This window comes from Leucoraja erinacea, chromosome 1 (assembly GCF_028641065.1).
Source record: "Leucoraja erinacea ecotype New England chromosome 1, Leri_hhj_1, whole genome shotgun sequence".
Classification (NCBI taxonomy): domain Eukaryota; kingdom Metazoa; phylum Chordata; class Chondrichthyes; order Rajiformes; family Rajidae; genus Leucoraja; species Leucoraja erinaceus.
In genome coordinates, this window is record NC_073377.1 from 3,131,712 (window position 1) to 3,157,459 (window position 25,748).

At 44.6% G+C, this 25,748-nt stretch overlaps 1 protein-coding gene across 1 annotated transcript in view; it reads left to right on the forward strand.

Moving 5' to 3' along the window:
- Positions 1-25,748, forward strand: part of suclg1 (succinate-CoA ligase GDP/ADP-forming subunit alph) — a 67,423-nt gene that overhangs the window by 21,276 nt on the left and 20,399 nt on the right. Inside the window, exons 3-7 of the mRNA XM_055644627.1 lie at positions 4,837-4,953; positions 6,906-7,118; positions 10,836-10,893; positions 16,974-17,057; positions 19,905-20,056. Coding sequence (XP_055500602.1) covers positions 4,837-4,953; positions 6,906-7,118; positions 10,836-10,893; positions 16,974-17,057; positions 19,905-20,056 — 624 coding nt within the window. The remainder of the gene's footprint in view (positions 1-4,836; positions 4,954-6,905; positions 7,119-10,835; positions 10,894-16,973; positions 17,058-19,904; positions 20,057-25,748) is intronic.

Here is a 25,748-nt window from a genome sequence, read left to right on the forward strand (position 1 = left end):
GAAGAAACATAGAAATTAGGTGCAGGAGTAGGCCATTCGGCCCTTCGAGCCTGCACCGCCATTCAATATGATCATGGCTGATCATCCAACTCAGTATCCCGTACCTGCCTTCTCTCCATACCCCCTGATCCCCTTAGCCAGGAGGGCCACATCTAACTCCCTCTTAAATATAGCCAATGAACTGGCCTCAACTACCCTCTGTGGCAGAGAGTTCCAGAGATTCACCACTCTCTGTGTGAAAAAAGTTCTTCTCATCTCGGTTTTAAAGGATTTCCCCCTTATCCTTAAGCTGTGACCCCTTGTCCTGGACTTCCCCAACATCGGGAACAATCTTCCTGCATCTAGCCTGTTCAACCCCTTAAGAATTTTGTAAGTTTCCATAAGATCCCCTCTCAATCTCCTAAATTCTAGAGAGTATAAACCAAGTCTATCCAGTCTTTCTTCATAAGACAGCCCTGACATCCCAGGAATCAGTCTGGTGAACCGTCTCTGCACTCCCTCTATGGCAATAATGTCCTTCCTCAGATTTGGGGACCAAAACTGTACGCAATACTCCAGGTGTGGTCTCACCAAGACCCTGTACAACTGCAGTAGAACCTCCCTGCTCCTATACTCAAATCATTTTGCAATGAAAGCTAACATACCATTCGCTTTCTTTACTAGCTGCTGCACCTGCATGCCTACCTTCAATGACTGGTGTACCATGACACCCAGGTCTCGCTGCATCGCCCCCTTTCCCAATCGGCCACCATTTAGATAATAGTCTGCTTTCCCGTTTTTGCCACCAAAATGGATAACGTCACATTTATCCACATTATACTGCATCTGCCAAACATTTGCCCACTCACCCAGCCTATCCAAGTCACCTTGCAGTCTCCTAGCATCCTCCTCACAGCTAACACTGCCCCCCAGCTTAGTGTCATCCGCAAACTTGGAGATATTGCCTTCAATTCCCTCATCCAGATCATTAATATATATTGTAAATAGCTGGGGTCCCAGCACTGAGCCTTGCGGTACCCCACTAGTCACTGCCTGCCATTGTGAAAAGGACCCGTTTACTCCTACTCTTTGCTTCCTGTTTGCCAGCCAGTTCTCTATCCACATCAATACTGAACCCCCAATGCTGTGTGCTTTAAGTTTGTATACTAAAAAAGAAGCTGTTCTTTAATCTGACATCTCGGCTTTCAACCTCCTGCATCTTCATGCAGATGGTAAAAGAGAGAGAAGGGTACGGCAAGGTGGCAGACATCCTTGATTGTACTTCCTGCGCTGCTGATGTAATGCACTGTGAAGATGAACTGCATGGAAGGAGGTGATGAGCCTGTGATGGACTGGGCTGTGTCCACCACTTTTTGCAAGTTCAAGTGTCGATGAGCAGGCTGACATGTCTCTGTCCCAATACTTTCGAATGTTCATTTGCAGAAGTTCAAGAGAATCCTGAAGAAGGGTCTCGACCCAAAACGTCACCCATTCCTTCTCTCCAGAGATGCTGCCTGTCCTGCTGAGTTATTCCAGCTTTTTGTGTCTTATCAAGAGAATCCTTGTGGACATTCCAAATCTCAGACACCCAAGAAACTAAATATGCTGGAGTAAATCAGGGCATCAGGCAGCATTCCAGTGTGAAGCATGGTCCCAATCCTAAATGTCACCTATTCCATGCTCTACAGAGATGCTGCCTGACCCGCTGAGTTACTCCAGCATTTTGTGCCTTTCCTTGGTAAACCGGCATCTGCAGTTCTTTGTTTCTATATTCTAAAGTAAATATGCTGATGTGCTTTCTTGAAAACCACATCAGTGTGAAAGAACCAGGTTAGTTTGCTGGTGAGAGTATCAAGTATCAAGTATCAAGTATATCTTTATTATCATTTTCCTGAGTACTCACATACCCAGAGGAAACGAAAAACGTTGCTCAACCAGTGTCCATTCAGTGTGCAGTAGAAATAAATAGAAATAAAAATACATATATCATGACAAATTAAACACTCTGCTCTCTACTAAACATCAACAGGCGTTCCGATCGGCAGCGGCACGACAGTGGCTCTGTTGCAGTGTGTCCAGGTTGGTGGTTGGTGCACGATACTTTGGCAGGGGGCAAAGTCCGTTTATCAGTCTTATAGCCTGCGGGAAGAAGCTGAGGACCATCCTGCTGGTTTTGCAACTAATGATCCTGTACCTCTTCCCAGATGGCAGGATGGAGAATATGTGATGCGATGGGTGGTAGAGGTCTTTGATGATGGAGATGGCTCTGCTGGTACATCTCTTCCTGTATATGTCCAGCAGGAAAGGGAGTGGAGCACCAATAATCCTGCTGGTGGTCTTCACAATCCTGTCTAGTTGGTGCCGTTCGTACGCCTTGCAGCTCCAGAACCAGGAAGTGATGCCGTAGGTTAATGTGCTCTCGATCGTCCCCCTATAAAAAGTTTGTAGGTGTGTAGTGGGGAGACCTGCTTTCCATAGTCTTCGGAGAGGGTGTAGTCGCTGCTGGGCTCTCTTGCCAGAGAGCAGTGCTGAACTACTATCTACCTCTTTGGTGACCCTTGGACTATCCTTGATCAGACTTTGCTGGCTTTACCTTGCACTAAAAGTTATTCCGTATCATGTATCTATAAACTGTTAATGGATTGTTTGTAATCATTAAAGCCAGGATTTTGCCATAAATGCCGTGCCTTTTCTTGCCTTTTTTAATGATTTCACCAAGATAATGCCCTTTTCTCGATCGAGTGCCTAAATCAGCCTTTTTTTTGCTGTTTTGCTAAAAGGTTGTTCTATTTTCTCTAGTTGTACCGTGATTACAATGATGATTTCTATGTTAACACGTTATTATTAACAATTTATTATTAACGTGTGAACATAGTATGACTTGCAAGAAAATTTCCACCACCGGGGCGAAACCGGGGACGCCACCGTCGGATGTCCATTTGTTTGTGCCGCTGCCCACTGGTTCAGTCCTCTCCAAGATCTATTTAAGAAAGAACTGCAGATGCTGGAAAAATCGAAGGTAGACAAAACATTCTGGAGAAACTCAACGGGTGAGGCAGCATCTATGGAGAGAAGGAATTGGCCATGTTTCGGGTTGAGATCCTTCTTCAGACTGATGTGGGGGGGGGGGGGGGGGGGGAGGGAAAAAAAGAAAGGAAGAGGCGGAGACAGTAGGACTAGGAGGAGAGCTGGGAAGGGGGAGGGGATACAGGGAAAAGGCAAGGGCTATCTACAATTAGAGAGGTCAATGTTGATAACGCTACCCAAGTGAAATACCCAAGCTTGTCTCCTCACTACATTTACTGCTGGCTCCAGTCACAAATCTGAGTTTTCGAGTGATCTGTGCAAGGCATTCATTGATGCTGGAATTTCACTGTGGAAATTGGAAAACAAATCTCTCAGAGGTTTTTTTAGAGAAATACACAGAGGAACATATACCAAGCAAGTCATCATTACGGAAAATTTATATTGAAAGCAATTTCAACATTGTTGTGCAAAAAATTAGAGATGCAACAAAATATGGATCTCAATAGACGTGACAACCGATGCTTTGGGGAGATACGTTGCCAATGTGGTCAACGGTACACTGGAGGCAGGTCAACCATCAAAGGAGCATTTGTTGACGGCAGAAGTATTGGAGAAGTCAAACAGCTCAACTATTGCTCAGTTGTTTACATCTTCACTTGCTGTACTTTGGCCAGAAGGTATAAAACACGAGAATGTTCTTCTGTTTGTGACTGATGCAGTTCCGCACATGAAAAAAATTGCTCGTGCTCTTAAAGTTTTATTCCCCAAAATATTGCATTTGACATGCTTAGCTGGACCTAACCAGAAGCGGGGGGCCGCGCGGAGGTCGAGTGAGTGACATGAAGTGCGAGCGAAGTCCGCGGGAAGTTCGCGTGTGATGTACGGCGTCAAGGCGGCTACGGAATTTTTGAACAAGGTCAGTTTTTCAGAGCCCCGCGCGATGTCGGGACCAGCTCCGCACAGCTCCATACGGCAGCGGCTCCGGCGATGTCGGGACCAGCCCCGCGAGGCCATAGGGCTCAAGCGACCACGTTAGGTAGCGCTTGCCGCATGGAGTCGCTTAGGTCGCGCTTGCCGCATGGAGTCGCATGCTCGTGGGACAGGCACTTAACTTTTTCACACAAAGGCTGGTTGGTGTATGGAACAAGCTGCCAGAGGCTGGGACTAACCTAACGTTTAAGAAACAATTGGACAGGTAGACACAAAATGCTGGAGTAACTCAGTGGGACAGGCAGCATCTCTGGAGAGAAGGAATGGGAGATTTTTCAGGTTCGAGACCCTTCTTCAGACTGAAGTTGGACAGGTTCATGGATAGGACAAGTTTGGAGGGATATGGACCAAACGCAGGCAGGTGGGACAAGTGTAGCTGGGACATGTTGGCCGGTGTGGGCAATTTGGGCCGAAGGGCCTGTTTCCACACTGTACCACTATGACTCTAATCATCAGGCTCTTGAACACTACACAACACCAAACTGAATTATGAACTGTCTTTGTTTGCACCAAGGACTGGCCTTTGCTCCAGTATTGGGGCTATTATATTGATTGTTCTGTTTGTTTTTTGTCTCCTATGAGTATTGTGTTTACAAAACTTATGCTGCTGCAAGTAAGAATGTTATTGTTCTGCTGTCGGTACATATGACAATTAAACACTGTCTTGTGTGGAAGACTTCTTGAGGCAAGTTCAATTCATCACAACAAATATTCTGCCTGATATGCCAGAGGGACGGCAATTGGTGCAATTTCATGGAGGGCAGAAATAGAGTGCTCAGTACTTCAAGATGGCATTTCATTCTGTGTTGATTGATTCTCTATTTTTATTGTATATTCCAGGGGACATTTCACAGCCAGCAGGCTTTGGAGTATGGCACCAATTTAGTAGGAGGAGTGTCACCAGGGAAAGGCGGTAAAACCCACATGAATTTGCCTGTCTTCAACACGGTTCAAGAGGTAAATGTTAGTTTAATGTTTTCAGTGGTGTGTTTCGTACCAAGGGGAATCTTCCCTGCTTCAGTACATTTAACAAAAGATTGTACATCAGTGATTCACCATTTCTACCAGCTATCTCCTGGGAACTTCTCACCATTGGTTTTAAACTCGATTTTTAAATATTATTTAAATTTAAATATATTTTTGACACCGTGCTTTTTAAATGGCCAATTGTGTTTTGGTGACCTATAACTGCAGAGTTTGCATTTAAACAGCTCTCACATAATCACATTCCACAGGCAATGCAACTACAGATCCCCCTCCGATTTTCCAGCACCCTTAGTTCCAGAGTGGTGCGAGATTGTCCATTTTGCTAGACTAACAGAGATCATGGTCTCTGAGAGGAGTCGAACGGTACTAGATTGGTCCGCCTAGGTTGTCGAGGGGCCGAGATACTGGCCTGCTAAATTGGCTAAGGGAACAGAACTGCTTGCTCCAGCCTGTCTGGAATTCCAGAGCCCTTGTCGCAGGGGGCCAAATTCGACCTGCTGATCGACTAGGTAGTCGGCTATGGGAACAGATCCGTCAGCTCTGGCAGGGTCAAAGTTCCTGAGCCCTGGCCCGTAGCAGGAAAATTCAACCCGCCCAGGGTTAAAATCAATCAATCAATCAATCAACCTTTATTGTCATCTTGCAAGCAACAGTTGTTACAGTGCAAAAAGAAAAGACGTTTCCCAGTGAATAGCGGAGCATCGCACATGAAATTTAAACACTTCACACATAATAACACTAAAAACAATCCAGCCCCTGATGGAACAGTATAAATAGTTAAAAGCAGGTAAAAAAACCACAATGTTAAAATTCAATAAACCAATCATAAAAATGTCCGGGGCCGCTGATTTGAGTGGCCAGTGCCAATATAAAGTGTCCGTGCAGCCGCAGAGTCAAGTCAATGTGACTGTGGGTGCAGAGTGACTGTTTAGCAGCTTTACACTTGTGGTAGGAAGCTGTTTAGCAGCTCTCGTAGTCCGGGCTTTGATGCTGCGCTATCTCTTGCCTGATGGCAGGAGATCCAGGTGTGCGTGGAGGGGGTGCAGTTTGTCCTTGGCAATTCTCTGTGCTTTCTTCAGACAGCGGCTCTGGAACAGTTCTTGTACCGAGGGTAGGGAGACGCCAATGATCCTCTCTGCTCCCCTCACTACCCTCTGCAGAGCCTTCCTGTCCGAACAGTTGCAGGTGGAGTACCACGTATTTATGCAGTACGTGAGTACAGACTCCACCGTGCTCCTTAGTAATGATTTTAACCATTGGTTGAAGTTTACAAGATTTGTAGTGTAAATTAGACGAGTAAAACTCACCCCATCCGACCATTCTTGTTCAAGGCACTTGCCAACGTCTACAACTCACATACACAAAGAAACCAACAAAATGTGCATGTAAAGCTGAAAGTAAACATGTCTGTAAGGAGTTTGTAATTTCTCCCCGAGACCTGCGTGGTTTGTCTCAGGATCTCCGGTTTCGTCCCACACCCCAAAGACGTACAGATTTGTAGGTTAATTGGCTTGCTATAATTATAAATTGCCCATAGTGTGCAAGGTTAGTGTTGGTGTACTGTTTCCGCGCTGTATCTCTAAACTAAATTAAACTAAAAATGTCTAGGTTGAAATGTATTGGAATGGGCTTATGTCTCTTTTATTTATTATCCTGTTTAACCAGTGCATCGTATATAAGTTTCCCAGCTGAGGGCCTGGTGTTTTGCTCTTTCCTCAGCTGGGATGTGCATGATGTTTTCTTTCTTGTTTTTTGTTCTCATCAGCCTGTCCGTAACACTAATGTATGAGGGCGGCTGCTTGGTACATGAGTCCTGGGTCACTATGCTTGCAGCAGCGGGTTTCGTGAAAAGTGAAATGGTTAACAGCTGAAGGTTTCCGAGCCTTACAAGGAATAAACTGATCAGATGTCTGTACTTTTAGGCTAAAGAAAGTACAGGAGCCGAAGCATCTGTTATCTACGTCCCTCCTCCATTTGCAGCTGCTGCCATCCACGAGTCAATAGATGCTGAGATCCCGCTCGTGGTTTGTATCACGGAAGGCATTCCACAGCAGGACATGGTACGGGTAAAACACCGGCTACTGCGGCAGTCTAAGACTCGCCTTATTGGCCCCAACTGTCCAGGAGTAATCAATGTAAGCATCTTCAATTTTTGCCATTTTAGTAAACCTGTGCCATTAGTGTTATTGCAGAGTGATAAATTATTTAATGTTCATAAGTCAAATGGTCATAAAGTTCATACAAGTCGTAACTCCTAGGCAATTTGACCCATTGAGTCTACGTTGACATTCAATCATGGCTGATCTATCTTGTTCTCTCAACCCCATTCATCGGCTGGGGTGGGAGATTGCAACCTTCACGTGGTCCACCCTTTCGACTAATGCAATCAACCCGACGTGCACAAACAAATAGATCAAGTAGAACAAGTTGACCTACAACTTTAGACTGTGCACGTCGTAGGCAAGAAGTAATCTGCCTTTTCCCCATATTCCTTGACAACCTTACTAATCAAGAATCTCCACTTTAAAAATACCCAATGACTTGGCCTCCACGGCCTTCTGTGGCTATGAATGACAGATTCCTCTGACTAAAGAAATTCCTCCACGTATCCCTTCTAATGAAACGTCCTTTTATCCTGAGGATGTGCCCCCTGGTCCTAGACTCTCCCACGAGTGAAAGCATCCTTAACACATTCACTCTATGCAGGCCTTTCACTATTCGATACGTTTCAGTTCCCCTCCACTCATCCTTTGTTGAGCTTTCATGCACGATAAAACATGGGCATCTGAAATCAGATTTAGAAAAATATGTGGGGAAAATGGAAGACAATTTGTGAGAAAAATATATACAAAGAATATCGATAGATATAAAGGGGTGGGTGAAAATTGGCAGATGAAGTATTGTGTGGCAAACGATGAGGTCATCTACTTTGATAGGAAAACAAGAACACCAGAGGTTACACAAAAAAGCTGGAGAAACTCAGCGGGTGCAGCAGCATCTATGGAGCGAAGGAAATAGGCAACGTTTCGGGCCGAAACCCTTCTTCAGAGCAGAGCACTGTTTAATTGGAGTGAAACTATGTAATGGTGCTGTACAGAGGGATCTGAGTGTTCATGTACTTGAAACACATAGTTGCCATGTGGAGTTGAGATTGTGATCAGACCAGTGTGATTTTAATGAATGATAGAGCAGATGGGAGGGGGGGGGGGGGGGGGTGGGGGGGGGGGGGGGGGGAGTGACCTACTCCTGCTTCTACTTCTACATTTGCAAGTGCTTAAATCATATGTACGCACAGAAATTCAGTGGATAGACAAGTGGAACGGTTGACTTTATTGGACAATAAAAGTCGGAAAAACTTACTGCAACTCAGGCAGGTGGGACGAGTGTAGATGGGACATGGTGGCTGGTGTGGGCAAGGTGGGTCGAAGGGCCTGTTTCCAAGCTGTAAGACTCTATAACTAAGTAAGGCTTGCTAGGCCCACACCTGGAATACTGCGTACAATTTAGGTCTCCTTACTCTGTAGAGTGTTGTACTTGCATTGTAAGCAATTCATAGAAGGTTCATCAGAGATTCCTGGCATGAAGAGTTTATTTTAAGAGGAAACGATGGGCAGAATGGAAATAATCTTATTGATACGAATAAGATGCTGAGAAGATGTTTTCTTTCACGGGAAATCTTAAAATAGAGGATGTTGTCTCAGAGTAAACAGTCACTCTTTTAGGAGTGAGATAAGGATGGGTTTTTTTTTTCTTGCCTTGTTGTAAGATGACATGGAGAGCTATGGTGGCTAGATCACTGACTATATTGAGAGCTGAAGTGCACGGACATTTGGACTACAAATTGACAGGATCAGGCAATAAAACAGAGTTGCGGGTAAGATCAAATCAGCCGTGATTGGAAGCAGAGCATGCTTGAGGGACTAGAAGGTCTACTGCTGCGTTCTTGACCTCCATTTGTGAGCCACTGCTGTGTAGGATTGTGATTAATTTTTAATTTTGACATGCGCTGTCGTTCTATATAGGGTAGGTTTTGTTTTCTCGGTGAAAGTCCTGACTTTGTTAGTGCATAATTTCATGTTGCTTATTGGAACATTATCAGAGATGATATAAAAATTATTCACCATTGCCAGGCCATTGGACCACAAATTCTGAGTTACTGGTGTTTGAGCCCAATAATTAGAACGTTATTGGTAAGAATTCCTGCATTGTCTCTTTAAATTCTGTGACGATGAATTGTAAAATAGGTATTAATACTTTTTTTGCATGCATTTGGGGGGAAAAGTGTCAGTTATACAATGTGGAAACTGGCCTTTCATCCAGTTTGTCCACGCCAACCTACATGCCCCATCTGCACTGGTCCCACCTGCCTGCTTTTGGCCCTTATCCCTCTAATCCTACCCTATCTACTTACCTGTCTAAGTGTTTCTTAAACATTGCGGTAGTACCTGCCTCAGCTACCTACTCCGGAAGCTTGTTCCACACACCCATAATACTTTGTGTAAAAAAAAAAAGTCACCTGCCAGGTTCCCATTAAAGCTTCGAAAAGTATACTTTTCCCTACCAATTACATGGTAAATGGTAGGGAATTGAAGAATACATTTGAACAGAGGGATCTGGGTATAACCGTGCATAGTTCCTTGAAGGTGGAATCTCATATAGATAGGGTGGTAAAGAAAGCTTTTGGTATGCTAGCCTTTATAAATCAGAGCATTGAGTATAGAAGCTGGGATGTAATGTTAAAATTGTACAAGGCATTGGTGAGACCAAATCTGGAGTATGGTGTACAATTTTGGTCGCCCAATTATAGGAAGGATGTCAACAAAATAGAGAGAGTACAGGGGAGATTTACTAGAATGTTGCCTGGGTTTCAACAACTAAGTTACAGAGATAGGTTGAATAAGTTAGGTCTTTATTCTCTGGAGCGCAGAAGGTTAGGGGGGGACCTGATAGAGGTCTTTAAAATGATGAGAGGGATAGACAGAGTTGATGTGGACAAGCTTTTCCCTTTGAGAATAGGGAAGATTCAAACAAGAGGACATGACTTCAGAATTAAGGGACAGAAGTTTAGGGGTAATATGAGGGGGAACTTCTTTACTCAGAGAGTGGTAGCGGTGTGGAATGAGCTTCCAGTGGAAGTGGTGGAGGCAGGTTCATTGGTATCATTTAAAAATAAATTGGATAGGCATATGGATGAGAAGGGAATGGAGGGTTATGGTATGTGCAGGCAGGTGGGACTAAGGGGAAAAAAAATAAATTTGTTCGGCACGGACTTGTAGGGCCGAGATGGCCTGTTTCCGTGCTGTAATTGTTATATGGTTATATGGTTGTTATATGGTTATACTGATTAGAAGCCCAACTGGTTCTCTGTATCTTGGTACACGTGACAATAAACTAAACTAAACTAGATCAGCCGAAGGGAAAAAAAAAGTATAACCCCTGTGCAGATTGGCCCTCCTGCAACTCCAGTCCAACATCGAATGTTTAATTCTTAAAGTTGTCAGAAGATTTCAGGATGACGAATGAATATTGCTATTCCCAAATATCGTTTTGCCAGCAGTGCCCAGATGCCAAGGAGTAGGCATTGTCATGTACTAAGAACAAATACACAATTATATTTCCTGTATGGTGCACTGTAATGTTCTTCTGAGGCAGTTTGTTATCTGATTGTCATATATCATTTAGTTTAATTAGCATAGCACGAGCTGCAAACATTGACTTGACTAGTATTTTGTTTGTTGTCACGGCATGTTTCCCATAAAGCAATTATTACTCTTTGTAATTCTGCTATATCGACTGCTGAGTGTAAGCTTTGACTTGCATTAATCTCCTGACTTAATTTTTTTTTTTGTTAGCCTGGAGAGTGTAAAATTGGAATCATGCCTGGGCATATCCATAAGAAGGGAAGAATTGGTGAGTAGCAAACTCAAGTTGATTTTTATCTCTCATGAACTTCTTGCAATCATGTGTGTAGTGACTTAACATGTGCAATCGCAATTAAACCGGAAAGAGTGCAGTGAAGGTTTTGCAAGGATGTAGCCAGGACTTGAGGGGCTGATCTATTGGGAAGAGATTGAGCAGACTAGGATTTTGTTCTGTAGAGCGTACAAAGTTGAGGAGTGATGTTATAGAGGTCTATCTGTGGGGTGGTACAGTGGCTCAGTGGTAGAGTTGTTGCCTTACAGCACCAGAGACCCAGGTTCGATCCTGACTATGGGTGCTGGCTGTGCGGTGTTTGCACATGACCACGTGGGGTTTCTCCGGGTACTCCCTATTGTTCACATGTTTCCCAGAGACGTGCAGGTTTGTAGGTTAATTGGCTTCTGTAAAGCTGTAGTGTGTACGATAGAACTAGTGTATGGGGTAATCTTTTGGTCGGTGTGGATTTGGTGTGCTGAAGGACCTGTTTCTACACTGTATCTCTAAACCTAACTAAACTAAATCATGAGTGGAATAGGCGCGATGAATGCACAGAGTCTTTTTCCCAGGGTGAGGAACTAAAAAATAGAGAACATAAGTTTCAGGTGAGAGGGACAAGCTTTACTGCAAACCTGAGCGGCAACTTTTTCACTCAGAGGGTGGTGGGGTTAAGGAATGAGTTGCCAGAGGAGGTAGTTGAGGCAGATACTGTAACAACATTTAAAAAACACTTGGACAGGTATATTAAAGGAAAGGTTTAAAGGGGAATAGTCAAATGTGGGCAAATGGGACTTTCTTGGATGGGGCAAGAACGAGTTAGGCTGAAAGGCCTGTTTCCGTGCTGTATGGCTCAGAATCTATGATCCCAAGTGTTAAACCCAGTAAAGTTTTTAATTATGAAAATAAGATGACGTTGAGGTGAGATTGGAACTTGAGAAGGGATCCCTGCTTGTGGGACACAGCATCTGAATAAACTGTTATGAATGGTGGGGTGAGGAGATTTGCAAAGTGGGGGATTAAAAATCGGTGGTATGTCATAGGGGAAGACATGAGAAGAAGTGAGTTCTAGAAGAGAGTTATGCAGGTACACATGTTTAACTTTGGGGCATAGCAGAAATAGGGGCTAAAAGGAAGCTCCTCTCACATAGAGTCATACAGCGTGGAAAAAGGCCCTTTGGCCCAACTTGCCCACACCGGCCAATGTGTCCCATCTACACTAGTCCCACCTGCCTGCATTCGGTCCATAATCCTCTAAACCTGTCCCATCCATGTATTTGTCCAAATGTTTCTTAAATGTTGCAATAGTCCCAGCCTCACCTGCCCCCTCTACTTCAGATGTGAACTGCGGGGTGTTTTTTTAATCTTTTTTTTTCCATATTCATATTTCCTGACCAGCTGTTTGTGTTTGTGCTCTATCTTTACCCCCATCTCTCCATTCCCCTGAAGTCTCTGCAATCATGCCAACCATATGTGGGCGATTCTCACTTATTTAGTTTGTGGACATTAATCATGCCTGCATCTCTTGCGCTTGTAACAACGGCAAATCTGTCAATGTTCCTTTTCATTACTTTGGGTTTCGATTTATTATTGTCACGTGTAACGAGATACACTAAAAAGCTTTGTTTTGCGTGCAATCTAATCATTATCTGATAATACATACATGAATGCAATCAATCCAAAGTCAAGTACTAATGGTAGATCGGAGAGAAAAATAGTGCAGAATATAGTTCTTGGCATTGTAGCATCGCGGTTCCAGAGAAAATGTGTAGGAAGGAACTGCAGATGTTGGTTTATACCAAAGATAGACACAAAATGCTGGAGTAACTCAGCAGCTCAGGCAGCATCCCTGGAGAAAAGCAACCGATGATGTTTCGGGTCAGAACCTTAACACTGTCTGAAGAAGGGTAACAGCCCTTTTCTTTTCTTTTACCTGTTCCTTTTCTTCTGAGATGCTGCCTGACGCGCTGAGTAGCTCCAGCATTTTGTGTCTAGCTCCAGAGGAAAAAGTCCAATGTCCGCAGTGGTCATCGGAACCTGGCGTGGATAGTGGAGCCTGGTGTCCACAATAGACACAAAATGCTGGAGTAACTCAACGGGTCAGGCAGCGTCTCTGGAGAAAAGGGATAGATGACACTTCGGGTCGAGACCCTTTCTTCAGATTGACCGCTATGTTGCATCGTCAAGCAGGCAGCTCTTTCTGGAGCAGGTATATGCATATTAAATGCAGAAATGAGGGTGATGCCATCCTTGATACTCCGGCTCCACCACCACTTCCCTGTTTTAGAAACTCTTTTGGATTAATTTTCAGAAAGTGGTGATCCGTCTGAAACTTTGGGTGTTTGCAAACTATTCTCAGTTTGACAATCCCTGAAAATGGTTGTACATTTTTAACGATGTGCTGAGACATAATTACTGCTTGACGATCTCTCCAGTCCCGATAGACGTAATTTTCCGTGTGGATTGTCATCCTCGTGGATTAATTCACAAGTATGCTCGTTGTAATTTTTGCTGCAAAGTAATTGTTTCCTTTTTGCTGCAGCCTTAATCTTTTGCGTTTTAATTCGGACATTGTCTACTGCAGTGCTGAAAATGTTATGTAAATCGTGCTCTATCTCGCCTGTGCTCTTTAAGAGTTCTGCAGTGAGGGTGACTGCTTTTTGCTGCTGAATCCCAGAGGTCTCTTGGAACTGGAGGCACAGTGGCTAAACGGTAGAGTTGCTGCCTTACAACTACAGAGACGTGTACGATCCTGACTACAGGTGCTTGTCTGAACGGAGTTTGTACGTTCTCCCTGTGACCTGCGGGGTTTTCCCCGGGAGATCCGGTTTCCACCCACACTCCAAAGACGTAAAGATTTGTAGGTTAATTGGCTTGGTAAAAATTGTAAATTGTCCATAGTGTGTAAGGATAGTGTTAGTGTGCGGGGATCGCTGGTCGGTGCAGACTCGGTGGGCAGAAGGGCCTTGCCTCACTTTAATATCTCTAAACTAAACTAGCAGTACCCAAAGTTGGAAATATGAAAGTATTGCGATGCTTGTGTCAATTTTGCATAGTGATGGCAAGATTATCATGGGCAACCTTTCTTGAGGTAACTATTGCTTTGTCTCTGGCTGCGGAATCCAGGCCTAATTATCAGCAGCCCCTACTGTGTGATGAGCATCAAACCAAGACTAATCCTGCTGTCACCTGACGTCCACCATGAACAGTTTCTAATAAATGCCACCGGGTGGCGCCAGCAATGGCCGCCTCGCCAGCAGTCTGTCTCGTCCTTTCTCCGTTTTTATTATTTTTTAGTTTTTATTTGGAAAAATTTTAAGTATGTCTGAAATATATGTTTCAATGTTTCTTGCTATGTTTTATGTAGGGGGTGGGGGGGATCGGGGGAAACTTTTTCCAATCACTTACCTCGACGAAGATGCGATTTTTCTCCGTATCGCATCTCCGATCCCCCCTGCGGCCTAATGGCGTGGAGTGGTGCAGTCTTTCCTGAAGACTGACCCGGAGCTTAAAACCGCGGGCGTGCGGAATTACCATCTCGGTGCCTGCGATCCTTTGCCGAGGGCTCCGACCTCGGGGCCTGTGAACTTTAACACCGTGAAGCCATGGTCTCCGGTAAGAAGAGGCCGACTCGGGAGTTTCATGCTGCGGAGTGTTCCGATTTGTCCCGACACCGGAGTTTCCATCATCCCGACGTGAGGGCTTGAACATCGGACCATCGGCAAGTGCGGAGTGTTCGACCCCGACCAAGGGTGAACAATGGAGGAAGATGACTGAACTTTACTCTCTTTACTGAACTCTCTGCCACAGAGGGTAGTTGAGATTCACCACTCTCTGTGTGAGAAGAACTTTTTTCACACAGAGAGTGGTGAATCTCTGGAACTCTCTGCCACAGAGGGTAGTTTTTTGGCTATATTTAAGAGGGAGTTAGATGTGGCCCTTGTGGCTAAGGGGATCAGGGGGTATGGAGAGAAGGCAGGTACGGGATACTGAGTTGGATGATCAGCCATGATCATATTGAATGGCGGTGCAGGCTCGAAGGGCCGAATGGCCTACTCCTGCACCTAATTTCTATGTTTCTATGTTTCTATGTTTATTGCCTTCCATCACAGTGAAGAAGGTAGACAAAAATGCTGGAGAAACTCAGCGGGTGAGGCAGCATCTATGGAGCGAAAGAATAGGTGACATTTTGGGTCGAGACCCTTCTTTAGACTGATGTGGGGGTGGAGGGGCAGGAAGAAGAAAGGAAGAGGTGGAGACAGGGGGCTGAGGGAGAGTTGGGAAGGAAAGAGAAAAACAAGGACTACCTGAAATTGGATAAGTCAATACCGCTGAACTTGAGGTAGCAGTTAGAAGGATTCCAGACCTATTTTAATTGAGCATTCAATTTCTCCATTGTCTGGAATAATGAAAATGAATGTTGGAATTTACTATGGTTTCACAAGTCTATCTGAACTGCAGAGATAAGAAAAGTATTAAGCTTTTTTTCTCATATTCATCTGATGAATATTTTCTAATAGTGATTATGGTGCTGCTGTTAATTCAGGGACTGGTGATCGAAGAGGGCAAAATATTACTCCAGATTTCCACTTTGGCTTTCAGTCAAGTATGGGATTGTGCTACGGGTGCTGTCTGTATGGAGTTTGTACGTTCTCCCCGTGACCTGCGTGGATTTGCTCAAGATCTTCGGCTTCCTCCCACATTCCAAAGACGCACAGGTCTTTCGCTGCGCCCCCGTGCCGCCCTAAATTGCACCTATCTTGACCTAGAAATATGTTGCTGTTCCTTTACTACTACCAAATCTAAATCTGAAACCAGCATGTCTCAACAGAAGAACTTCAGTGAGGTTAAAGAGGTGGCTAACCATCATCTCATTTAGAGATTTAGTTTAGTTTAGAGATACAGCACGGAAATGGGCCCTTCGGCCCACCGGGTCTGCGCCGACCAGCGATCACCGCACATTAACACTATTATACAACCACTAGGGACAATTTTTACATTTACCAAGCCAATTAACCTACAAACCTGTACCTCTTTGGAATGTGGGAAGAAACCGAAGATCTCTGAGAAAGCCCACGCAGGTCACCGGGAGAACATACAAACTCCATACAGACACCACCCTTAATCGGGATCGAACCTGGGTCTCCGGCGCTGCATTGGCTGTAAGGCAGCAACTCTACCGCTGCACCACCGTGACTGCCCAGATGGACAATACATCTTGGCCTTGCAAACCATGTCCAGATCTTGACGTCAATAAATAATTTCTCAAGAGGGGCATATCAATGGAGTACGATTAAGAATCTGCCTTCATTTAACTGATTAGGGGAACTGGCCAAAATGGTTTAAATCGCCTCCTTATAATCTTGTGACCTGAAATGTTTTATTTTTAGCTGAGTTAAGTTTAGATTATTTTCGTATGTACCGAGGCACAGTGACAAGCTTATTTTGCGTGCTAACCAGTCAGCGGAAGACAATACATGATTACAATCGAGCCGTCCACAGTGTACAGATACATGATAAGAGAATAACGTGAATAACGTTTAGTGCAAGACAAAGTCCACTAAAATCAAAGATAGTCCGAGGGTCTCCAATGAGGTAGATAGCTCAGGACTGCTCTCTGGTAGTTAGTAGGATGGTTTAGTTGCCTGATAACAGCTGGGAATAAACTGCCTGCGAATCTGGACGTGTGCGTTTTCACACTTCTATACCTTTTGTATATCAAGAGGAAGTGATTCGACTCTATTTAGTTGTAAGCCAATGTGTCCAGTGAATATTGCCTATCACTTAGCAGACCTTGCCTTAATGTTAGTCGATGTTGCTGATAAAGGCACTGAGTGCTTCATTAGCTGAGGTATTACTTTTATGTTAAATGTCAGTATTTAAAGCTTCAGTAGCCGCCATCTGAGGTCTGCAGCCAATTTTGTTCAGATTGAGGATCTCAACTGCTTTCCTCCTCTGGGTAATGTTCTGGATGCAGAGAGTAATTGAATCAAGGATTTTATGGAGGGTAATGGAAGCTGAACTGTTTTAAGACACATTTTGTCAGGTATTTAATAAAGAAATGTACTTGTTTCCAGGTATTGTATCAAGATCCGGTACACTAACGTATGAAGCTGTTCACCAGACGACACAGGTTGACCTGGGCCAGTCTCTGTGTGTGGGTAAGTTATGTCTATCCTTGTCAGGGGGGGGGGGGGGGGGCTTGTCCTGCATGCTTCAGTTTCCGTGCTGTATATCCTCATGAATGCTGTGCGAAGAACATTTCGAATTGAGTGCATTGATTCATGGCCTCATATGAAGGCACTGGGCCTGCACTCGTTGGAGTTTAGAAGGATGAGGGGTGACCTCGTTGAAACTTACCCAATAGTGAAACGATTGAATGGAGTGGATGTGGAGAGGATGCTTCTCCTAATGTGACAGTTTAGGATCAGAGGCCAAAGCTTCAGAATAAAAGGACGTTCCTCTTAGAAAGGAGATGAGGGGGAATTTCTTTAGCCAGAGGATGGTGAATCCATGAAATTCATTGCCACAGAAGGCTTTGGAAGCCGTCAGTGGATATTTTTCAGATGGAGACTGAAAGATTATTGATTGGTATGGGTGTCAGGGGTTATGGGGAGGAGGCAGGAGAATGGGGTTGAGAAGGAAGGCCATGCTTGAATGGGCCAAATGGCCTAATTCTGCTCTTATTAACTTGTGAGCTCTTCTGCTGTTCCTGATGCTGAGAGTGGATAGTGTATCTTAATTTAAGTTGCAGTATGACTTGCATTTCCTCTTTTTTTTGCAAGGCGAATCCATACTGGACAATCTGGACATTAAACTTTGCTGCTGCCGTAATAACACCTCGCCTTCTCCAAGCAACAACACAAACAACCCCATTCAAGATGATATAAAAATAGCTCATGCCACTTTTAGAGTCAGTTTTATTTTTTTTCCAGACACTTTTTTCCTGAGTCTTTCTTGCCCCATGGCATCCAGCAATCAGAGCTGCAGAAATAATGGGTATTGTACATTAATTAAATGCGTAGAAATCACACTTTGTTTTCGGCATTTTTCCCTATCTAGATTGGCAGCATTTTAAAAGAAGGTATAAACACGCATTTGCCAATTTGTTATTTCTATGTAGGTGTAAGTTAGAGTTATTCGGCATCACTGTTCTTACATCAAACAGCACGGAAACAGGCTATTTGGCCCAACTTGTCCATGCTGACCAATATACCCCATATAAGGTCATCCCATTTACCTGCATTTGGCCCATATCCCTCTAAACCGTTCCTATCCATGTACCTGTCCAAATGTCACTTAAATGTTATTATACATAGAAACATAGAAAATAGGTGCAGGAGGAGGCCATTCGGCCATTCGACCCTGCACTGCCATTCATTGTGATCATAGAAACATAAAAACATAGAAAATGGGTGCAGGAGTAGGCCATTCGGCCCTTCGAGCCTGCACCGCCATTCAATGTGATCATGGCTGATCATCCAACTCAGTATCCTGTACCTACCTTCTCTCCATACCCCCTGATCCCTTTAGCCACAAGGGCCACATCTAACTCCCTCTTAAATATAGCCAATGAACTGGCCTCAACTACCTGGCTGATCGTCCCCTATCAATAACCCGTGCCTGCCTTCTCCCCATATCCCTTGACTCCACTAGCCCCTAGAGCTTTATCTAACTCTCCCTTAAATCCATCCAGTGATTTGGCCTCCACTGCCACAACTATACCTGCCACAACTACTACCGCTGGTCCCATTCCAAACGCCCATCACTTTCTGTGTGGAAAAAGTCGATACAAAAAGTTTTGTCTATTTTTTTTCCCTGGCTTTTATTTGTTCTTTATTGGTGCGCTTCCCCATTCAACTTAGAACAAAAGCATCAGGGGAACTTAACTCTCCAAATAGACCACATTGGAATCATGTGGCATTGGGAAAATGAGCACTGCAGGATACTAGAGACAGATTGTAGCATCCGAAAATGATGTGCGAGTGTGTCTGATCACTCTGCTGGTTTGGGAGCCTGCTGGATATGGGATGCTGAGGATTGAGTGTTGGTGATCTCGCCTCACGACAGAATCTGGCTCTCTGCAGCTTCCTTCATCTTCAGTCTTGCAGCTGGCATGTTGGCTGTCAGCCAAAGCCTTTCATCATGTTTGTCATGATTTTAAAAAAGAGAGAATCCTTGTCCTGTGGTCTTTACATCTGGAAAGTGAGAGTTTGCTTGACTGACAACTTTCGACCAACAGAAAAGGACCCTTGGTTTTGATGCAACTCAGCGGGTCAGGCAGCATCCAGGGAGAACATGGATAGGAGATGTTTTGGGTCGTGACCCTCCTTCAGGGTCAGGCAGCAGATGATTGGAACATCCATAAGAAAGGAAGGGGTGAGCAAGATTTGAAGACTTGTGAATTATAAAGCCAGAGGGGTAGAGAGGCGAGAGGAGGAGGGGTGAGAATGTTTATACCATTAAGTTGTAAACTTCCTGAGTGGAATATGAGATGCTGTTTCTACAGTTTTGCATGTCTAGGGGTAATGGATAGGAGATGTTTTGGGTCGTGACCCTCCTTCAGACTGATTGTGGGAGGCAGAGAATTCCACAAATTCACAACTCTGTGTGGAAAAAGTGTGTCCTCATCTCAGTTCTAAATGGCCTACCCCTTATTCTTAAACTGTGGCCCCTGGTTCTGAACTCCCCCAACATCGGGAACTTGTTTCCTGCATCTAGCGTTCGTCCAATCCCCATTAATAATTTCAGTACATTTTTGATTCACTAAGATCCCCTCTCAATCGACCTTCTAAGAGAATTCCAGTGTATACAAGCCCAGTCTAAATGCTCCATTCTTTGTGGCCCCTCATACCCCAAACCTGTTTCCTGCATGATTATTCCTTTCACAGCTGCAGATTTGTCACAATGAGGTAATAAAATGGTGTTGTGCAATGTTAAATTGTAGCGAAATTGTAGCGATGCACTCCCCCCTAATTTGTTGATTTTCGTTTCCAATTAAATCCTAGGAATTGGTGGGGATCCCTTCAACGGAACAGACTTCATTGATTGCCTGGAAGTTTTCCTGAAGGACCCTAAAACAGAAGGCATCATTTTAATTGGAGAGATTGGTGGCAATGCTGAGGAGGATGCTGCAGAATATTTACAGCAGCACAATATGGTATGTGAAATATTTCCTGCTGTCAGCCTTGGGAGCTTCTGTTAAATACTTACTTCTGTTGAAAAAGCTGCAAGTTCACGTGTTAATCAGTGTGATAATTAGTCTAACATTGGCGGTTGGAAATTCTGAGGGATAGGATTAATTTGTGCGGTGACAGGGATTGATCGGGGAAAGTCGAGGGAATGTCCTGTCTAATTTGATTGATGTTTTTGAGGAGGTTTGTTGATGAAGAGACCTGTTAGGCCTTTAACAAGTCAAAGTCGTACAGCATTGAAACAAGTCCTTTGGTCCTTGGATGGAGTCGAGGAGGGAGGTAAAGGGACGGGTGTTGCATCTCCTGTGGTTGCTTCATTAACTTGAGTGTGTTGCATATTGACTTGTTGCCGGCTGGAGATTATTTACGTGTGTTGGTGTGTATCATTTTTGCTGAATTCTTTTGAAGTTAATCCTGTACATCTTTCTTATACTCTCCTCTGTCATTTATTTATTCCGGGGTTAGGAGATATGTGATTTACTACGCTTTGCAGAAGATTATTGCGTGTCGCTTGATCGGTTCTGTCCATGCTGACTAAGATGCCCCAGCTAAACTAGACAGTTGCGTGGATTTCACTTCCTCTCTCTAATCTTAAACCTAAGTATAGTTTAGATTTACTATTGTCACGGGTACCAAGGCACAGTTAAAAGGTTTGCTGTGTATGCTATCCAAACAGATCAGATATTACTATACGTAAATACAATCAAGTCAAACTCAAGTACAATTGACAGACGCAAAGGGGCGGACGCACAGTACAGAATATAGTTCTCAGCATTGTAATGCATCAGTTCCATTGACAAAGTGCGATGTTCACAATGGGGTAGAGGTGAATCGGACAGAACCCAAGCTTATCGAAGGACAGTTCAGAAGCGGATACAGAGGGGTAGAAGCTGTTCCTAAGACTGGTGGTGCGCAGTTTCAAGCTTCCGTACCTTCTGTCAGATGGGAGCAGGTAGAAGAAAGAATGAACGAGATGGGACGTTTTTGATTATGTTTTTCGAGACAGCGTGAAGTGTAGGTGGCACTCGGTTTCACACGGTGGCTCTGGTTTCATGGTTTTTTTCCCCTATAAACAATGCATATAAACAAATAATCAAATGAAATCTAGGAGGGATTCTGCTAAAATATTCGCATGCTGCTTGTGGAGATTATGCTGCTGAATTCTAAATCTCAGCTCCTGTGTTTAAGCTCCCCGAGAGCTCAAGGGTCTTCTTTGTAAACTTTGATTATTAATTTTCAATTCTATTTTTATGCACGGTACTTCATTAAGTTATGTAGGAAAGAACTGCAGATGCTGGTTTAAATCGAAGGTCGACACAAAATGCTGGAGTAACTCAGCGGGTCAGGCAGCATCTCTGGAGAGAAGGAATGGGTGACGTTTCGGGTCGAGACCCTTCTTCAGACTAATGTCGGGGGAGTGTGCGGGACAGAGATAGAATGTAGTCGGAGACAGTAAGGCTGGCTGGGGAACCTGGAAGGGAGAGGGGATGGAGAGAGAGGGAAAGCAAGGGCTATTTGAAGTTAGAGAAGTCAATGTTCATACCACTGGGGTGTGAGCTACCCAAGCAAAATATGAGGTGCTGTTCCTCCAATTTGCGCTGGGCGTCAGCAGATACAGTAGATGAGGTTGGAGGAGGTGCAAGTTAATCTATGCTTCACCTGAAAAGTCATTTGTGTGTGTGTGTGTGTCATTTTTGCTGCATTCTTTTGAAGTTAATCCTGTACATCTTTTTTACACTTTCCTCTGTCATTTATTAATCCCGGGGTTTGGAGACATGTGATTTACTATGCTTTGCAGAAGATTGTTGCTTGTCGCTTGATCTGTTCGCCCGCTGGGTTAGGATTACACTGCTCGGTTGATGTGGGAATTGAGGAAGGGTTGTGGAGTTCTTAGAAACCTGTCCTAATTAAAAGTTTGCGACTCATTTTTTTTCTTCGTTCCATTGTAACACTGCAATGCTCTGCATTGCACCACCAGGTATACACACTATACCACCAGGGGCGCCGCACAATTGGCAGCCCCACCAACAGTCTATCTTTTTTTGTCTTTTATTTATTTTTAGTGTGTTTTAAAATTTTGTGTAAATGTTCTCTAGTTTGTTTTATGTGGGGGGAGGGGGGTCGGGGAAAACATTTTTACAGTTTCTTACCTTGCCGGAGATTCATTTATTTTCCGGGTCACATCTCCGGTCACTCTGCGGCCTACCATCGATGGAGCTGGAGGCATCCTCGAACTGACCTTGAGCCCCACCGCGGGGCGTGTTCTTAACATTGGAGTCGATCACTTGCGTGGGATTGCTCCAACCGCCATCAAGAGCTCGCAGTCTCGGGAGAGGCGAGTTGGGAGTTTCAACGACGCAGAGGCTCGACCAGCCCTGACGTGTGGTTCGACCCTCTGGCACGGGGGAGCTGACATCGCCTCCGATGCAGGTGCTGATCGCCCGGTGCTGAGGGCCCAAACGCCGCTGGCTATGTGAGTCATGATCATCCCGTCAATGGAGGGCTCGAGGCCCCCCGACCGCGGGAGAGCATAGAAGGGAAGAGAATTGAACTTTATTTTCGTCGTCCATCATGGTGAGGAATGTGGAGGAGTCACTGTGGTGGATGTTTATGTTAAAATGTATTTGTGTTCCGTTGTTTTTTATTTGTATGACTGATATGGCATGTTGCATTGTATGTTGCAAAACATACTTGGCTAATAAGGTATTATGTGGAGTTAAAATGTGAGGAATCTGAGCAATCTCATGTAAGTAATCCCTCTGAGCTATTGACAGTGTGTTTATTTGAAGTGTTGCATTCATCTATGAAATGAAAGACCTTATTGTTCAATTCAGTTCAATTCAATTCAATTCAATTTATTTGTCATTTGGACCCCTTGAGGTCCAAGAAATGCCGTTTCTGCACTGTAAATCAGCAACTACAAACAAATAGACCCAAGCACAACATAATTTACATAAACATCCATCACATCGCTGTGATGGAAGGCCAAAAAAAAGTTCTCTCCACTGCACTTCCCCCCCCCCCCCCCCATGTCAGAGTCAAAGTCAAAGCCCCCGGCTGGCGATGGCGATTGTCCCGTGGCCATTAAAGCCACGCCAGGTGGTGCAAGGTCGCACACCGGGTCTTGATGTTAGAGCCCCCGGCGTGCGCTCGCTGAGTACCGCGGCCATTCCAAGCCGCGCGGGGCGGTGCTGTAGGGCCCCGCTCCAGGTGCTCTTCGACCCCACAACTCGGGCGGGAGAAGTTGCCGTTGCGGGAGCCCTGAAAAGCGGTCTCCCTCCAGGGACCCGCGGGCTCCCGGTGCCGCCGTCCGCCAGACCCGCAGTTGCAGCCTCCGAATCTCCGGAGGTCGGGCCGCAGCAGCAGCGCTCCACCAGCGCTCCACCCGCTCTGGACTCGGCCAGCTCCGCGACGGTGAGGTGAGTAGTCGGCACCGGAGCCCCCGGTCTTCTCCTGTTGGAGGCCGCTCCTCGTTGCAGCCCCAACGACAACGGAGACCCGACAAAGAAAAGTTTGGGTCTCCCGTGCAGGGAGAGATTTAAAAGTTACCCCCTAACTCCCACCCCACCCCCACCTCCCACACACACACACACCACAACAAAAAAATAACAAAAACTACATTAAAACATAGACAAAAAATAATAAAAACGCAGACGGGCTGCAGAGGCCGCTGCTGACGAGAGTCGCGCCTAATGCATTGTTGTGCATTAGGTAAACTTTTTATGATATTTAAGTTTCTGGCACTGTAAATCAGCAACTCTACCGCTGTGCCACCTTGCCACTCTAATGATAAGGCAGTTAAAAGTTGAATGGAACTGAGGAGTATGACTAATTCTGTCATGCATTACGATATTTAATCAATGCCTAAATCTATACTTGACTGGGACGACTGCTTGTCTTCACTATATATTTATGGGTCTTCCAGTAAACTGGGTGGCTTCTACCTGAAGTAATCCTTGGACTTACCAGGTGGCGCCAGCAATGGCTGCCTCGCCAACAGTCTGTCTGTCCTTGTGTTTTAATAGTTTGCGTTAAATGTATGTTTTTAGTGTTCTGTAGCTTGTTTTATGTGGGGGGTTGGGGGAAACTTTTTTTAATCTCTTACCTCGACAGAGATGCAAATTTGTTTTTTTTCCATATCGCATCTTCGTCCGTACTGCGGCTTAACATCGAAGAGTTGGCGACCTTTGCTGGAGACTGACTTTTGAGAGCTCCACCGCGGGAGCCTGCAGGACTTTAACATCCCTTTGTCAGGGATCGACCTCGGAGCTCCAACTGCGTGTGCTTGCGGGCCTTTACATCGCGGAGCTCACTGTCTCTGGACAGAGACCGAGTTCGGGAGCTCAAAGCTGCATGAGCTTCGATCGCCCTGACACGGGAGCTTCGATTGCCCCGATGGATTGGACTTTTTTGCCTTCCATCACAGTGAGGAATGTGGGGAATCCGCTGTGGTGGATGTTTATGTTAACTTTTATGTAGTTGTGTGTCTTGTCGCTTCCCCCCCCCCCCATATGGCTGTATGGTAATTTGCATATTACTGTACCTTAATTGGTATATCTAAGCAAGCTAAACGATTTAAGATTCTAAGGCAACATGACAAGATAGATGTTGGGAAGTTTCCACTCATGGGAGAGTCTCTAACAAGAAGATATAAGGAACATGAAGACGCAAGGAACTACAGAGTGCTGGTTTACAAAAAAGGACACAAAGTGCTGGAATACTCAATGGGTCAGGCAGCACATCTTGAGAACATGGATGGGTGACGTATTTATACTGAAGAAGGGTCCCAACCCAAAACATTACCTTTTTTTTCCTCCAGAGATGTTGCCTGACCCACTGAGTTACTCCAGCACTTTGTGTGTTTTTTTTCTGACGTAAGTAGCAACTCCCTTATCCTGTATTTAAAATGGTGGTGTGTAGTCATTTATTTCTCACGGAGAGTGATGGAAATCTAGCATTCTCTGCTCTGAATTGGTTGCGGTGGCAAAATCAGTGGAGGCAGTTGAGATTTTGAAATATTACAAATTTTGATTGTGGGGAACTGACACAGAAGAATAGAGGCTTAGGGCAGTTACACCATGATCATATTGATTAATGGGGCAGGCTTGAGGGACCAGGGAACCTCGTTCTCCTCCTGTTTGCTGTGTTCTCATATTCTTGTGAAGTTTGACAAGTAAGTTTCACCTAGATATTGAATCTGTGACCTTCCTCATCAGCCTTAATCTTAACCTAATCAATATTATAACCGTGTAATATTATTTATTAATATTATTATTTATTTAATTTTATATACGTAATAAAAAATATTACGTGTATAAAATGATGACACTCATAGATAGACAGTGAGAACCTTTTTCCCCAGGGTGGAAATATCCAACACTAGAGGGCATAGATGTGACAAGGGTGAAAGTTTAAAGTAGGTTTAGGGGCAAGTTTCTTTCCACAGAGTGGGGCTTGGAACGCATTGCCACGAGGTGGTGGCCGTACACAGAATAATGGTGCTAAGAGGCTTCTAGGCACATGGCAGGGAATAGAGGGACGTGGATCATGTACAGGCAGAAGAGGTCAGTTTAACTTGACATGTTCGACACAAACATGTTTGGTTTCTGTGCTGTGCTATTCTATATTCTAACCATGAGGGTCGCTCTTCATTCAATA